The sequence below is a fragment of the Gekko japonicus genome, unplaced genomic scaffold (genome assembly GCF_001447785.1).
Source record: "Gekko japonicus isolate JY-2015 unplaced genomic scaffold, Gekko_japonicus_V1.1 scaffold1710, whole genome shotgun sequence".
NCBI lineage: Eukaryota > Metazoa > Chordata > Lepidosauria > Squamata > Gekkonidae > Gekko > Gekko japonicus.
In genome coordinates this window covers 300,668-316,546 of record NW_015164239.1, presented here as the reverse complement: position 1 = coordinate 316,546, position 15,879 = coordinate 300,668, and the positions used below count along the sequence as shown (strand labels likewise).

Below are 15,879 nucleotides of genomic sequence, written 5' to 3'. Positions count from 1 at the left end.
CAACTCTGTTTCAAATACCAATGGATGAAATAGGAGTGCTTCCCGTCTGTGCCAAATGGCACATCTGACCACAGCCCTCATTACATAATTAATTAGAAAGTACTAACCCTTTTCCTCATGGCTATATCTAATACATGAATGGACACAATGCTCTATTGTACAAAAAATACACATCCTAAGAAATGTTAAATGGAAAAATAAACAGAAATAACAGCCCCAACCCCCCAGCACTGCTTTGTATAACCTTCATTTATTTGAATAGCGATTATGCAGAACTCCCAATCAAGACCCATTGTAATGCAATATAGGTAACAGTTAGAAAATTGCACCACATTTAATTTGACTGTCAAATGTGTAAAAGCCACACAAAGAAGCATTTCCATGAGGAAGCACTTTCTACAGGGCAAGGGAAAATATTCTTATATTCTCACTGACGTGATAACGTTCTTATTCAAAGGCAGTAAGTAGTATGGTTCTACTTTACAGAAAGGGGTGAAAGATTCGACAGAGCATGGAATCTATTAGAACACAATGTCTGATGAAAAAGCCTTGGTGTAGGGAGATGATTGAAAAATGGGAAGGCATTTGTTCTACCACCACAACCACCACCACTCCTTTAGCTTGAGTGGATGACACAAGTGGAAGTAGATTTATAGGCCTTGCTGTTGATCTTAACCCTGCCCAAAATGGTGGCTCAACTATCGTATTTAATTTTAGTAAATTATGTGATATTCCCCATTCCACAGAGAGCTAATAAACACTAAACACAGAGACACCCTCAGTTTGAAGTAGTACTACACAATATGGCAGCCTCATGGACTCAGGAGCTCAGGGTGGCATAATTGTTCTCCCATCCTATTTTTGGTGTTCAGTCGCACAGTCGAGTACAACTCTTCGCGACCCCATGGACCAGATCTCGCCAGGCCCTCCTGTCTTCCGCCATCCTCTGAAGTTTGCTCAATTTCATGTTTGTTGCATCTATGACACTGTCTAACCATCTCATCCTTTGCCATTCCCGTCTTCTTTGACCTTCAATCTTTCCCAGCATCAGGGTCTTCTCCAGTGAGTGCTCCCTTCTCATTTGGTGGCCAAAGTATTTGAGCTTCAGTTTCATTATCTGGCCTTCCAGGGAACAGTCAGGGTTGATTTCTTTTAGGATTGACTGATTTGATCTTCTTGCAGTCCAAGGGACTCTCTATTCCATCTCCCATCCTCTATTCCATCCTTATAACAACTTAGTGAGCTAGGTTAGGCTGAGGGAGAGAGAAACTGGCCCAAAGTTGCCCAGAAAGTTGCCCAGAAAGATATGAACCCAGGTTTCCTCAGTTAATTTGACTCTCTAACTCAGGGGTGTTGAACTCATTTGTTATGAGGGCCAGATCTGGCATAAATGAGACCTTGTTGGACCAGGCCATGTGTGTCATAAAATGTCATACCAGGTAGTGGAGACCTAAACTTTAGTAAGTACAGAAACACAATTAAATGTTTTTAAACTTAAAACATTAGCACTCTTGCAATATTTTGTTTATTTAGCAGTCTCTGATAACTAACACCTCTTGGAGGAGTGGGGAATCAAACCTGGTTCTCCCAGACTAGATCCCATGCTCTTAACCACTACACCAAACTGGAAGAATGCACAAAGACTATTCCTGTAGCCAACAGAAATGAAAAGCCTTGATGGATGACTGATGGAACTCTTAAAATTGCTAAAGAGAGATGAGAAGCAGAAGTAAAAGGTGACAGAAATACAATCAGAATTCTAAATGCAGTGTTCCAGCGACTGACATGTAGAGACAAAGAGAATTATTATAATAACCTATTGAAAGAAATAGAAGAGAATAGAAAAGGAAGTACAAGAGATTTGTTCCACAAGATCCAAGAAATCAAAGGGAAATTTAAAGCACAGATCAATATGGAAATACTTCAACTAAACAGGAAAATATAAAGAAAAGATGGGAACAATAAGTATCTTTTGAAGAACTTGCAATTTTTGAAAGTGAAAGTGAAAACTGTACTCAAAGCAGTTGAGAGAAATGAACCACCAATCAACAGAGCCATTTCATGCCATAGAAACTAAATCCATCAAAAGCTTAACAAGAATATGCCAACAAACATGAAAAACAAAACAATGGCCCACAGACTGGAAATACTCAGTTTACATTCTTGCTCTGAATTATTGCATCAAAATCTGGAGATAATGTGCTGTAGCAATCTTGAGTATGCTGTTCAGGTGCATATCTGTAAGTTGCAAACCGACTTTTGATTATTATTTTTACATTTATTACAGAAATCTCACGGTCAATGCTCTGAGCCTAAGACCCAAGGGAAAACATGAAATGGCTTGGCATTTGCAGGTCAAGAACATGTGAAGGCACCATGACACAGACTGAGGGCTATGTGTTTGTTAACAAAACTATAGTCTTCCCCATAGAAATAACTGCAACTCATATGAGGCGTTGTGAAACTAGAGAGACAGCAATGTATAGCAGTCAGTATCCGCCTACTATCTGGGAAGCCTAGGTTCAAAACCCCCAGTATACAAAGAAAATGTGCTGGGTGAACCTGGTCTGGACACACACTCTCAGCCTAATCCACCTCACTGGCTTGTTGTTATTCCTCATCTAAATAGTTGACATTGTTTGCCTACTGAGAAAGACTGGCTCATAAGGGCATGAATACAGTGAGAAAGAGGAGGGGAACCCAGTTTCACCTTAGCATAACAAGCCCAACAAAACACACTCTCTGTCTCTGTGTCTCTCTCTAGCGAGGCAAAAAGCCAATACCATGAATAAAACTTTGTTAATCTTAAAGGCACTTTGTATCTCTCCCGTGTAATTGATGGAACTAGCCAGGGGACAAGGAGGGGGAGGAGCCTTAGCCAATGGATGGAAGAGAGGTTTTGCTCTGTAGCTCCTGTGTTATTGAGAGAGCCTGGCAAAGCAAGCTGTGACACAGAAGGAAGCAGGAGAGTGGGAGAAGGAAGCAGATGACAGCCAGTTTCTCACAGGCCAGATACAAGCCCTGTGAGGGCCAAATCCGGCCTGCTGGCCTCATGTTTAACACCCCTGCTCTAACTACTATACACTTTGTGAGATGGAGCTAGGGTTGCCAACTGGCAGTTGGTGCCCAGCAGGAGACTGGGTGGGGTGGGGACATGGGGTGGCATCGCAGCAGCACCATGACATTGCTTCAGAAGTGAACCTGAAAGTAATGCCATAACACTCTAGGATTCTCCTGAAGCTCAATGTTATTCCTGATGTCATGGGAGACTTTCTACTGGCAGGTCCTGACTTCCACTGCTGGTCAGTAGGGTGGGGGTAAAGAGTGGAACTTGGCATTGCAGCAGTGCCAGGACAGCACTGCCACGCCACAACACTGAATTTCCCACCATTATTCCTCCACCATCCTACTGAGCAGTACTTGAAGTTAGGGACTGCCAGCAGGAGATTTCCCACTATAGCTCTAAATCTAGTAGCCCTATACAATAGTACAGATGCAGCTAGATTTGAGTCCAGTACTACCCTGCTTATTTAATTTATATGAGGAGTACATCGTGCAAAATGCTGGCCTGGATGAATCACAAGCTGGAATTAAGCCCTTAATCTTTTTGTCAGCAAAGTAATCTCATATATACTATATGGTATAGAACTTTGGGGGTTGAAAGAACAAACGCTTTCTAGCTTGGAGGTAATCGAAAACCTTTTTTTAAGTTGTATCTTGGTACTTCCAAAAGAGACACCAGCAGCCCTATTCAGGGCAGAACTTGGCCTCCCCTCAATTAGGGCTCGTGCTCATCTAGCTGTACTAAAATCATGGACGAAATACCAATTGATGCAAACTGAATCTCTTGGTAAACTTAGCTATTGTTTATCATTAAGTAAACATAAAATCCATTCTGATTTTGTTCATAACATCATTTCCAGTTATACAATTCCAGATGATTTACTGCGATCTTTAGGGAACAACCACGATCTGAGGCAATGGTGTTTAATGGATATGCCATAATAGATTATTCTTTAATCATTCAATCAAAATTTGCTCCCTGGTACAAAGACATAAAGAAAGATCATTTAAGAGCTGCATACCTGGTAAATATTACCACATACAAGCTTAGATCAGCATTGGGTTTCCAGACTATGCCAACAGAATTAATCCTGGGACGATACTTAAAAATACCCCAGGAACAGTGTATTTGTATCTGTAAAACTACTGTGGAGAATCTTTTTCATTATGTCATGGTCTGCCCATTGTACTGGAAACCGAGATGTAAATTATTGACTGCAATAATAGATCAATTGCAATTTTTTTCTGACATTGATAAATTAATATTTCTGCTGTCAGATGCAGACCCTACAGTTTCCAATAGGGTAGCACTCTTTGCCTTAGCGGCTAGTAAAATCAGGGCCAAGAACATAGAAAAATGAAATTGAACTGTAAAACGCCAATGTTTGAGGCTGTGTATTTGTTTCTGGAGATGGGTATCTATATTTAAGATTTTAATTAATTTAAATACTGAATGTACAGATTTTTAGAGGTTATTATATTTTAAATCTAATTCAAATTCCAGTGCTGTAAGTTATCTAATTTGTATATTGTTTTAAATTGTAATGGCCAATGGCCACACAATAAATTTTACTACTACCACACAAGCTGGAATTAAGATTGCCAGGAAAAACATCAACAACCTCAGGTATGCAGACGATAGCACTCTAATGGCAGGAAGTGAAGAGGACCTAAAGAGCCTCTTGTTGAGAGCAAAAGAGGAAAGCACAAAGGTTGGCTTGAAACTTAACATTAAAAAAAACCCTGAGATCGTGGAATCTGGCCCTATCACTCCTTGGCAAATAGAAGGGGAAGTCATGGAAACAGTGACAGATTTCACGTTCCTGGGATCCAAGATCACTGAAGATGGTGACTGCAGCCATGAAATTAAAAGACGCTTGCTCCTTGAGAGGAAAGCTATGGCAAACCTAGACAGCATAATAAAAAGTAGAAACATCACCCTGCTAACAAAAGTCCATATAGTCAAAGTGATGGTATGTATGGCTGCGAGAGTTGGACTGTAAGGAAGATTGAGCACCGAAGAATAGATGCTTTTGAATTATGGTGCTGGAGAAGACTCTTAAGAGTCTCTTGGACTGCAAGGAGATCAAATCAGTCAATACTAAAGGAAATTAAACCTGACTGTTCCATGGAAGGCCAGATACTGAAGCTGAAGCTCAAATACTTTGGCCACCAAATAAGAAGGAAGCATTCACTGGAGAAGACCCTGATGCTGGGAAAGATTGAAGGTCAAAGAAGACGGGGATGGCAAAGGATGAGATGGTTAGACAGTGTTATTGATGCGACGAACATGAACTTGAGCAAACTCCAGAGGACGGCGGAGAACAGGACGGCCTGGCATGATGTGGTCCATGGGGACACGAAGAGTCGAACTCGACTGTGCGACTGAACAACAACAGCTACTACTACTACCTTAGAGACCAACAAGATTTTCAGGTAGGGTTGCCAGCTCTGGTTTGGGAAATACCTGGAGATCTGATGGGTGGGGAGAGGAGAGACCTCAGCAGGGTATAATGCCATACAGTTCACCCTCCAAAGCAACCATTTTCTCTAGGTGATCTGATCTTGGTTGTCTGGAGATCAATTGGAGATCAATTGTAATAGCAGGAGATCTCAAGGCTCCTCTTGGAGGCTGGCAACCCTATTTGGGAGTATAAGCTTTTGAGAGTCAAAACTCCCTTCAACAAAAGCTTATCTCCTGAAAATCTTGTTGATCTCTAAGGTACTACTGGACTTTAATCCAGCTGTTTTACTGCAAACCAACACAGCTACCCTCTGAAAGGAATAATAGTGGACAACCACCATTTGTACAACTACCATGAGGAGATACCAGTGATGCCTATAAATGAAGATCTCATTCTATGCAGTAGAAGACCCACATGTTCCTGGGGAGAAGGCCATTGCTATGTCATGTGAAATGATCTTAGATTTACCAGTGTCCAGCACAGTTACATCCTTGACAAGTGCATTGTTCACTGTGAGAAAACATTAAAATACTAGTATCATTTTTGCTACTACGGCTTTGGAAATGTTTATTGCTGTCATGAACAACTTGGCATTCTGAGAATTTCCAAAACAGAATATAACATGTTTTTTAAAAATATTCCCAGTAAAAAACCAGCAATAATAAACAACCATAATAAAATGTATTAAAAACTAGCAAGAAACAGTATCAGACACAGAAGAGATGAACACTTTATAATCGAATCAAATAAAGCCGTGAGAAACAATTCTTTAAAGTATTTTAAACAATTTTAAAGTAAAATAGGTAAAGGTGCATACTTGGTGAGTTTCCCTCAGAAATGAACAACTTGGCATTCTGAGAATTTCCAAAACAGAATATAACATGTTTTTTAAAAATATTCCCAGTAAAAAACCAGCAATAATAAACAACCATAATAAAATGTATTAAAAACTAGCAAGAAACAGTATCAGACACAGAAGAGATGAACACTTTATAATCGAATCAAATAAAGCCGTGAGAAACAATTCTTTAAAGTATTTTAAACAATTTTAAAGTAAAATAGGTAAAGGTGCATACTTGGTGAGTTTCCCTCAGAACAGTGTTCCACAAAGTGGAGCCATCACAAAAAAGAAATTGTCCCTATTTGGGCTGCATCAATACATTGTTGGATATTGCACTGTGCTAGAGCAGTCATCCACAGCTGGACCTTCCTGTGTGGATATGACAATCCAGTTGCAAAGGACTGCTGTAGCCGAATGATAGCACATTATTCAATGATGGTGGATGCAGTTTAGATTACAGTCTTGCCTTCTTTGCCAGTAGGGTCTACTTCATCTTAGTCCGGAGGATTCATTTGGGAGAAAGTGTCCCTTCACATATCTGAGACCCAGGTCAATGTGGATTTTAGATGTCAAAAGAAGCACTTTGACCTGGGCCTCAGAAAAGACTGGAAGGCAATGGAGCTCCCTGTGTGTGTGGTCCAATACAACAAATGGGCTGCTGCATTATGGTCTAGCTGTATTTTCTGTCTCATCTTTAAGTGCAGTCTCTGTGCATTGCAAAACATAAGGATGAGAAGTCATTGGGGCATGCAGTGCAGTACATGAAGCTGGTAAAAAGTAATTCTAGGATGCAAAGCTTGTCTTTCAGGGAGAGTGTAACCTACCCAATGAAGGTAAACCCACCTCTTCTTGTGAGGAACATTTGTAGAAAATGACTTTAAACATTTTACAGACAAATAAAATAAATCTATATATCTAATTCCCAACATGCCCCCTCCATGCGGATATCTAAATCAGCACATTGGGGGCACTTGGGGGGCAGGGAGGTTTTCCTGCACATTTGGGGCAATCTCCATATGTGCAGAAAAATCTGAAAACTTGGGGAAAATATGTGGGGGATATTTAAATCCCCCCAAAAGTAAAGGAGCATTCTGAGAATGGCTTCACCGCCACTGCCAGGGAGGGAGAGGGGGCAGGAGAAGGCTTGGCCAGCTGGCGGCTATAAGCCGCTCAGCCCTCGCCGCTGCCCGAGGGGGAGGGACAAAGTTTGGTGGGCTGAGCTCAAGCCTCGCCACCGCTGCTGCCGCTGGAGGGGGGAGGGGGAGGGAGAAAGCTTGGTGGGCCAGCCAGGCCTTGCCGCCACTGGGTGGGGAGGGGAGGGGGAAAGTTCAGTGGGCTGGCCAGGCCTCACCACCGCCACCGCCGCTGCTATGGAAGGGGGGAGGGAGAAAGCTCGGCGGGCTGAGTTCAGGCCTCACCTTGGGTGCTGGGGAGGAGGAGGGAGAAGGCTTGGAGGGGCGCGGGCCTCACCGTGGGTGCCGGGGATAGGGAGCAGGGGAGAAGGCTCACCTGCGGCTGCTTCCTTTTCCTCCCGTGGAGCTTCTCCCCCCCCCCGCACCCGCGAGTATCGCAGGTCCCCCTTCTGGTATGATTATATATGTATTCATAAGTTTTTTAAAGAAGCACACTAAGTGTCTCTTGTGAAACCACCCTACTTCCTGATCCTCCTGCCATTCCTAGTTTCTCTGTTCAAAAGGTGCAGTTCTGTATCATCACACAGACAATTTAACACTTCATTCCTTTCTGTCTTTCCTTCCCTCAATCTTTCACACATTAAGAATGGTATAGTTCTTAGAGAGATAATTCTTATGTCAGAGCTCGTGGTTTGTATAAGGCTCTTGTTCAATCCCTGCCTGAGAGAGCTGCTGCCAGTCAGAGTAAATCACTGATCGCCAATGTGGTGCCTATGAACACCATGGAACCCACCCACCAGTGGGTTTTCTGGCACCCATTTGCTTCTTTCCAAAGCATCTCTTCCCCGAAGCAAATAGCCACTGGCAGTCTTTAAGCACCTGCTGGACAAACAAATGCCAGGGAGGCTCTAGGCTGATCCTGCATTGAGCAGAGGGTTGGACTAGATGGCCTAGATGGCTCCTTCCAACTTTGTGATTCTATGATTCCATGGTTCCTGGTTTTCCTCCACCTTACTGGAGCAGGAAGTACTTCAGAAGGGCACAGGAGGCATCACCATATCTGCAGATAGCACCCATCCAGAAACAACTGCCTATCATAGGACGATGCTTAGCTTAGAACAGGGGTGGACAAACTTGCTTAATGTAAGAGCCACATAGAATAAATGTCAGATGTTTGAGAGCCACAAGACATGAACAAATATTACACACGTGTTTGTATTGAAAAATATGCAATTTTGCTTTTTATTAACATTAAATGAGATTGCCAAAATAAAAACAAAAGGGGTGAAAACAGATATTGATAATGATATTTATTTGTCTAAGAGAGAGAGAGGTGGAAGGAAAGAGAGAAAAGAGACAGAGAGAAACAAAGAAAGTAAATAGATGGGGAGGGGGAGGAAGGAAGGGGGAGAGAGAGATAACGAGAGAAAGAAAAGAAGGAAGGGAGAGAGAGAGAGAGAGAGAGAGAGAAAGAAAGAGAGAGAGAGAGAAAGAGAGAGAAAGAGAGAGAAAGAGAGAGAGAGAGAGAAAGAGAGAGAAAGAGAGAGAAAGAGAGAGAGAGAGAGAGAGAGAAAGAAAGAAAGAAAGAAAGAGAGAAAGAGAGAAAGAAAGAAAGAGAGAGAGAGAGAGAAGAAAGAAAGAAAGAAAGGAAGGAAGGAAGGAAGGAAGGAAGGAAGGAAGGAAGGAAGGAAGGAAGGAAGGAAGGAAGGAAGGAAGAAAGAAAGAAAGAAAGAAAGAAAGAAAGAAAGAAAGAAAGAAAGAAAGAAAGAAAGAAAGAAAGAAAGAAAGAAAGAAAGAAAGAGATGGGGGAGGGAGGAGAAAGTGAATGAGAGAGAGAGGTTGAAAGAAAGCAAATGAATGGGGAGGGAGTGAGGAGAGAAGGGAGAGGTGAAAAGAAAGCGCACGCATCCGGAGCCGGCTCCCAGAGCCTCCCCCGCCGTGAGTTTTAAGGAACTTGGCAACTCTACCACAGGCTCAACAAGATTGGGGGCCTCTGGAGTAGATTAGGAGCCTCTAAATTGACCAATAGTCTTTTGGGGATATTTACTGTTTATGTATATATTTGCATCTATTGATTTACTTTGCTTCTCAGCACTGCTAACTGAGTCCTGTAACAACCCAACAATATTTCTCAGTGTTCTACCCTTGAGAAAAATAAGTAAACAGAGTTTCTAACTACAGAAATATATTTTTCACAGTTACAATGAGTTATGAAGAGTTGGTTCTATATGCAGAAAAAGTTCAGGACAAAATAGGATAGAAATGGCTGCTTGTTGGGAAGTATTCTTGCCCGCTCAGAGGAATATCAGGCAATGCTTTTGAGTCATGTGTTTGCCTATGTAAACATAACCTATATGTAAACATAACCCATGAAATATTTGGATTTCTGACACCTGAGGTTCAGTGAAAGCTGCTTTGTTTCTCTTTTATAGAACTCTGGATAAGAATCTTAGAAATTTCAGTTTATTCAATTAGATAGAGTAGAAGTGCCAAATAACCTGTTGCTGTGCAGTTGTGATGACTTAGGTGAGTTTATTCCTCATTTTTATGACTGCCTTTTAACCATTTCAAGAATAATAAGACTGATATCAAATAAAGGGTTTAACTAAACCATGAGTGATTATCACCTTTGGGAACATGTGGTTTTCATTCTGAACTTAGTATTAATGAGCAAATTCCTTACTCTCCTCAGTTTAGGATGCTGAGATCTGTAAAAGGTGACAATTGGAAGGATTCTTCTCCTACTATGGAGTCTTGTAATTTATAGTGGTTTAGACAAAGAGGTTTTAATCTTCAGATGGCTATATTAAAGCAATGCCCGTTTACACATAAGTCTATTGCCCATCACAGTCTCACTTAGCATTGGGCAGATCCAGGTGGTCAGCTGTGTTGGTCTGAAGCAGTAGAAAAAAAGTTAGAGTCCAGTGACACCTTTAAGACCAACAAAGTTTTATTCAAGGTATGAACTTTCGTGTGCATTGAGAGGGAAGTTAACAGTCCATACATATACATTTCAATGTATCTGAGGAAGAGTGTGTGCATACAGAAGCTCATACCTTAAATAAAACTTTATTGGTCTTAAAGGTGCCACTGGAGTAAAACTTTGTTCTTAGCATTAGGTAGTTCCATATGTCCATCCTACTGCTAAAGATAAGACAATTACATGAACCGAAGAACTGAAAGCAGCAGAATGAGGTAGAATAGTGGTAGAACTGACTATAGATGCAAATCATGTTGTGATTGCTCCCATACAGGAAGAAAAAACTCCCAGTAAGTACAAAACTAGCACTCTAGAAATAGTGTGCAATACTGCCTTAGTCCCTCATCTGACATTTTGCTTCTTTCAGGGAGCTTTTTACACGATGCAGTCTTCAACTATCATCCTACTTATGCCCACTTAAATGGTACAGTATATTCTATCACCTGAAGACACATTTTACTTCCTCATTCTGCTTGAGATGTAAACCATGCTGAAAGTCTCAGTCTCCTGAGTCATAGTACAGATCTGCCCATTTCTATGCCTCCTTGGAAGTATGTCCATTGGGACATTATGCCACTGAGCCCTGGTAGGCTGACTAGGTTATGATGTTAGAACAAGACAGATCAAGTCATGATGCTAGAACAAAAGGTGTGATCACACTTGGCGCAATATGGTGTCACTTCTAATTGTACTGGTTTAAAATGTTGCAGGGCATATTATTTGCTGCAGGTTACCCAATGCAGCTGTCCCCTGGTCAAGCATCCACATTACTGCAGTGCCTCAGCCACAGAGCACACTGCTCGGTCATTTTTGAAAATGCAGGTGGGTGCATATGCACTCATGTGCACGTACATGTGCTCATGCACATATAGGGAAAAAAACACCCCAGCAGTGGAAACAGATCTGCAGGTTCAGACCACCATTCCGTTTTGTGCATGCTCCCTTGCATTCAGACATCTGGCCATGCACAATGAATGAGCAGGGTACCAAAAACCGTGGGGTGATGTGGTGCCTTTTTAACCCAGCTCCAAGTCATACTATGACAGGGTGAGTATGCTTGAGGAACACCTGACAGATGTGTCCTTGTGACCAGGGTTGCCAAGTCTGGGTTGGAAAATACCTGGAGACTTTGGGGGTGGAGCCAGGAGAGGGCGGGGTTTGGGGAGGGGAGGGGCCTCAGCACAGTACAATGCCATCTAGTCCACCCTCCAAAGCAGCCATTTTCTCCAGGGGAGCTGATCTCTTTCGGCTGGGGATCAGTTGTAAAAGCAGGAGATCCCCAGGCCCCACCTGGAGGCTGGCAACCCTACTTGTGACTGTGCCCATTTAATCTAGAGGGGAGGCATGGCTATGTCAGGCCAAACAGCTTGTGTTATCACACTTAAGATGTTAGAACAAGGCAGGTTATGATATTAGAACATACTATTAGGCCAGTGTGATAGTTATTGTTCCATTCTGGTGTGGTGATAATTGACTGAAGTATGGTCTTCAGAGCAGATCATTTGAATCTGCATTGTATACTTCTTCTCCCATTTGGAGTGGGGGAGAAACTCACAATAGGAAACACATACATTTCCTTTCTTCATCAGAAACTGGCTTTTAAAAGCCCTGAGTTGAACTAGTTGGGTGCTATATCTCTTAACAGATCCTACTCAATGATGCAATCTTTGGGTCACAATCCTGTTACAAATTTCTCATAGCCATATTTCATGTTCAATGCAAAATACAGAAATGCCACTTCTCTCTCCTCTCTCTGATTAACTACTTGGCAGTACTTCATAATTCTGAACTGATTCTTAAACTCCTCAGTGAGGAAAAACTGCTAAATCTCAATTATCCCTATATATTCCTATCTATGTATCTAATCTATAGCTTTATAGCTATATATCAATCAATCAATCTAATTTATTGTGGCAGGAGCCAGTAAAACAGTACAATTCTGATATAAAAGGGATTAAAACAGTAATAACATGGGAATAATATAAAAACATTAACAGGAGAGAGTTAATAACATTAGTAAAGTAAAATAGTGTTAATAAAAGAATCATACATTTTTTCAGCTAAAATAAGTATATGTTTCCTAATAGCTAAGCAACAAAATTTTGCCACAGCGTAAGTCACTGAGCTCTGAACATCTTCTAAGAGGAATTTACAAAGGACTTCCGGCCTAAAGTCAGAAGGGGTAGTATAAGATGGTCTCGTTCCTCCTGATAGAATCTGCAGAACAGGAGGACATGAGTAATTGATTCCACCATATTAGCCATGCATGGGCATATATACGTTCATGCACTGGGACTCGAGTGAATTTACCTTACATTACAGTGGAAGGGAGTGCCTCAAAGAGGGCTCTGGAATGGGTCCATAGGTAATGTTAACTAAATAAGTGACAACAGTAAAATTTGGCCAAGATTTTATGTTTCTGTAGTTCTCGGGTAACAAAGCTTCTTCATTTTGTGATTCAATATCACAAAGTCTCTGCACGACAGCTGTTCTTGCCTTGTAGAGGCTTCCATAGAAGAGATCTTCTGGGAATAGGCCAATCTGATTTAATTTATTAAGAATTTGTGTGGACCAGGCAGGGTAAGGATCCAAGGCTAAAAAGTAAGATAATAAACCCTTTGGGTTGTAATGAATTTTTAGCCAGAGCATTATAGCCTGCTCCCAGACCTTTGTTTCAACTCTGAGTAGCCCAGCCTCTTGCCTAAGGGTTACATTAGAGCTACTTCTAGGAACACCAAATAGAGATCTAAGAAATTTAGATTGAACCTTTTCAATGGTCTTTAGATTGGCAGAAAGTCCGATTTGTGAGCCATACAGGAGTTGAGCCAATGATTTTGCCTGGAAGCTTTTTAAGACCGTGGGGAGAAAGCCTGCACCTTTCCTTCTAAATACTCTATGGCCCCGGTCACATGGGGAAATTGACGCAGCCAAAGTGCAGCTTTTTAGAGCCGCACCAAAAGAGACACACGGCAGTGGGATCAGACAGATCCCCTGAGCCGCTGCGCAGTTGCTCCCTGGCACGATCAGATGCCGGGGGGGAAGCCACGGAAATGAGAGCGAAGCAGCTGGCTGTGCATGTGTGCACATGCGCAGTTTGGCCAGGAGCCTCGAATGCTCCTGAAGACAGGCGCGCCGGCGATCCCACAGCCACGCTTGCTGCGGCGTTTCAGGTTGGTGCTAGCATTTCCTAGGTTTTAAAAAAATTCACGTTTTTGGCCTGAAGGGACAGATCGGGGGCGGGGGCGCACCGCTTCCCAGATGTTGCGGTGTGATCGCGCCCATTTGCTGCACCCCCAATCCGTTCCTCTTGCGGGCCAAAACCTCCCATGTGACCAGGGCCAAAGAATGGCATTTGCACTTCTCTCTGCCAGGTTAGCTGATGAGGACAGATATGCTGAGAATTTATAATTATAAGAAAAGGTAATGCCTAAGTATTTAAAGTTCTTAACTTGATCTATGGCATTTCCTTTAATATTCCAGTTGAACTTCTTGAATGAGTTACCAAAATGGACAATTTTAGTTTTAGCAAAATTAATAGATAGTAATTCGGTGTCACATCGCTCTTTACATTTTATCAGGGCTCGCTTCAGGCCAATCCTTGTCTGGGATACAGCATTGTCAGCAGAACCTTTCTGCTACCTGAGAATGAGGGAGCATGAGTATCAGTTGAATGAAGGCATGTGATTAAGGAGTTAACTTAGATGTTAAATATGAAGGGAGCCAAAAGGCAACCTTGTCTGACTCCTTTTTGCACTGGAATTTAAGTCTAATCCTCCCTGTCTGTTCCGAAAGCTTAGGCTTTGTCACTTCAGGACAGAGTCGACCCATCAGAGGTCCATAGCTATAGATCTATATATTAATAATATCCTCACATATACTCTGATTTCTATGAGACACAATGAAACAAGCTGAGAAAGACACAGTGGAGAAGGAGTAAAGTTGCCAACTTCCGGGTCAGGTGGGACCTGGAGATCTCCTGGGATTAAAACGGACAGATCAGTTCCCCTGGAGGAAATGGCTGCTACCTTATGGCATTATACCCTGCTGTGGCATTATACCCTGCGGAGGTTCCTCCCTTTCCCTCCCTCTGAGCCCTCCCCAGGCTCCACCCCCAAATCTCTAGGAATTTCTGAACTCTAAGAAGGGAGGGGGAATCAAAATGAGAACACAATGGGGGTCATATTGCATAAGGACAGAATGACAATGACAAACAATGTGGACCAAAATACCACTAAGGGTTTATCAATAAAGGACATGTGTAATTTGGAACTACAGCTGCGAATGGTAATACCCATTCTATCTGAACCTGGCACCATCTGACAGCCCATCTTCTCCATCTACCAATTGCCACTGTTAAAGTCAATGTTAGAAACAGACTACAGCCAGGAATCCTGCCATCATATCTGGACCCAGCTCTAGCTGAAACCCCCCCCTCCACCCAGTTACCAACTGCCATCAGCAAGGTCAGAGGGAAAGAATGTGGCAACCTTGCATCCTTCCTTTGTGCCAGAATCAGCTCTAGTGACCCACTCCTCCTGGCTACTAACTGCAAATACTGAGGTCCATGATAGAAGAGGTAGTAGTCAGGCTTACTCAGAAGCACCCCCCAAACACACATGAAGTATCTTTTCAATTATATTTAATTAACATTTATAGTGATTGAAAGCTATTTTGTACATACCCGTCTTGCCAGATGTTCTGGATGGTTAGTCAGGCCCTAAGGGAAGAAAGAAAAAAGAAAAATAGATTGAAAGTAGCTACTAGCTGTGATTATAAATTCCATAGCTACAGACATACTTATCCTTACCAAAATACCCAAGTATTCCATTTCTCACTAGGTTATGCTGGTTATATTGTGACTATATTGTAGGGTTTTGGCTCTGGCTTTGAGGCCTCATGTCCCACAAGAATTGAAAAGGTGCCTACATATCATGCTGTTTTTCTAAGAAAGCCCAAAACAACAGGCAACCCTTCCAGCTCCAGTATTTCTGAACACCAAATTGTACCCAACACAGTCTCCCTACATTTAAAGACACCTTCAAAGAGCTTCTAAATTGAATGTTCACAATTTCAAACTATATTGTTTAGTTGGGGGGAGGATTTTCTTACCTCAGGTGAACTTGAATTTGCTCCCATAGTGGTTTCTGCTGCATAAAAGCCAGTTGCTTGAAGTGATACACCTCACAGCTGACAGTGCCTCCTGACTGAAGTAGACAAGTAGTTGTTTGGGGATATGATTCATGACTCCGCCTCTCTCTGAATTCCAGAGCTTAAATATTCCCTTCCCCATGTTTCTTAACTCTGTCAAAGCTAGTCACCTGCATTAATTGAAGCGGAGGACGTTTATGTCACTGTGATTTAAGTAGCTAGGTTACTATGACTGTATATCTTGGTCAA

The 15,879-nt window shown here is 42.1% G+C and overlaps 1 protein-coding gene across 1 annotated transcript in view; it reads right to left on the bottom strand.

The window, feature by feature from the left end:
• LOC107108207 (cytosolic phospholipase A2 epsilon-like) overlaps positions 1-15,672 on the bottom strand; it is a 91,414-nt gene extending 75,742 nt beyond the window's left edge. The window contains exons 1-2 of the mRNA XM_015408612.1: positions 15,592-15,672; positions 15,164-15,199 (exon numbers count right to left, since the gene is read on the bottom strand). Of these exons, the coding sequence (XP_015264098.1) occupies positions 15,164-15,199; positions 15,592-15,618 (63 nt within the window). The 5' untranslated portion in view covers positions 15,619-15,672. The remainder of the gene's footprint in view (positions 1-15,163; positions 15,200-15,591) is intronic.
• Between the last annotated feature and the right edge of the window lie 207 nt (positions 15,673-15,879).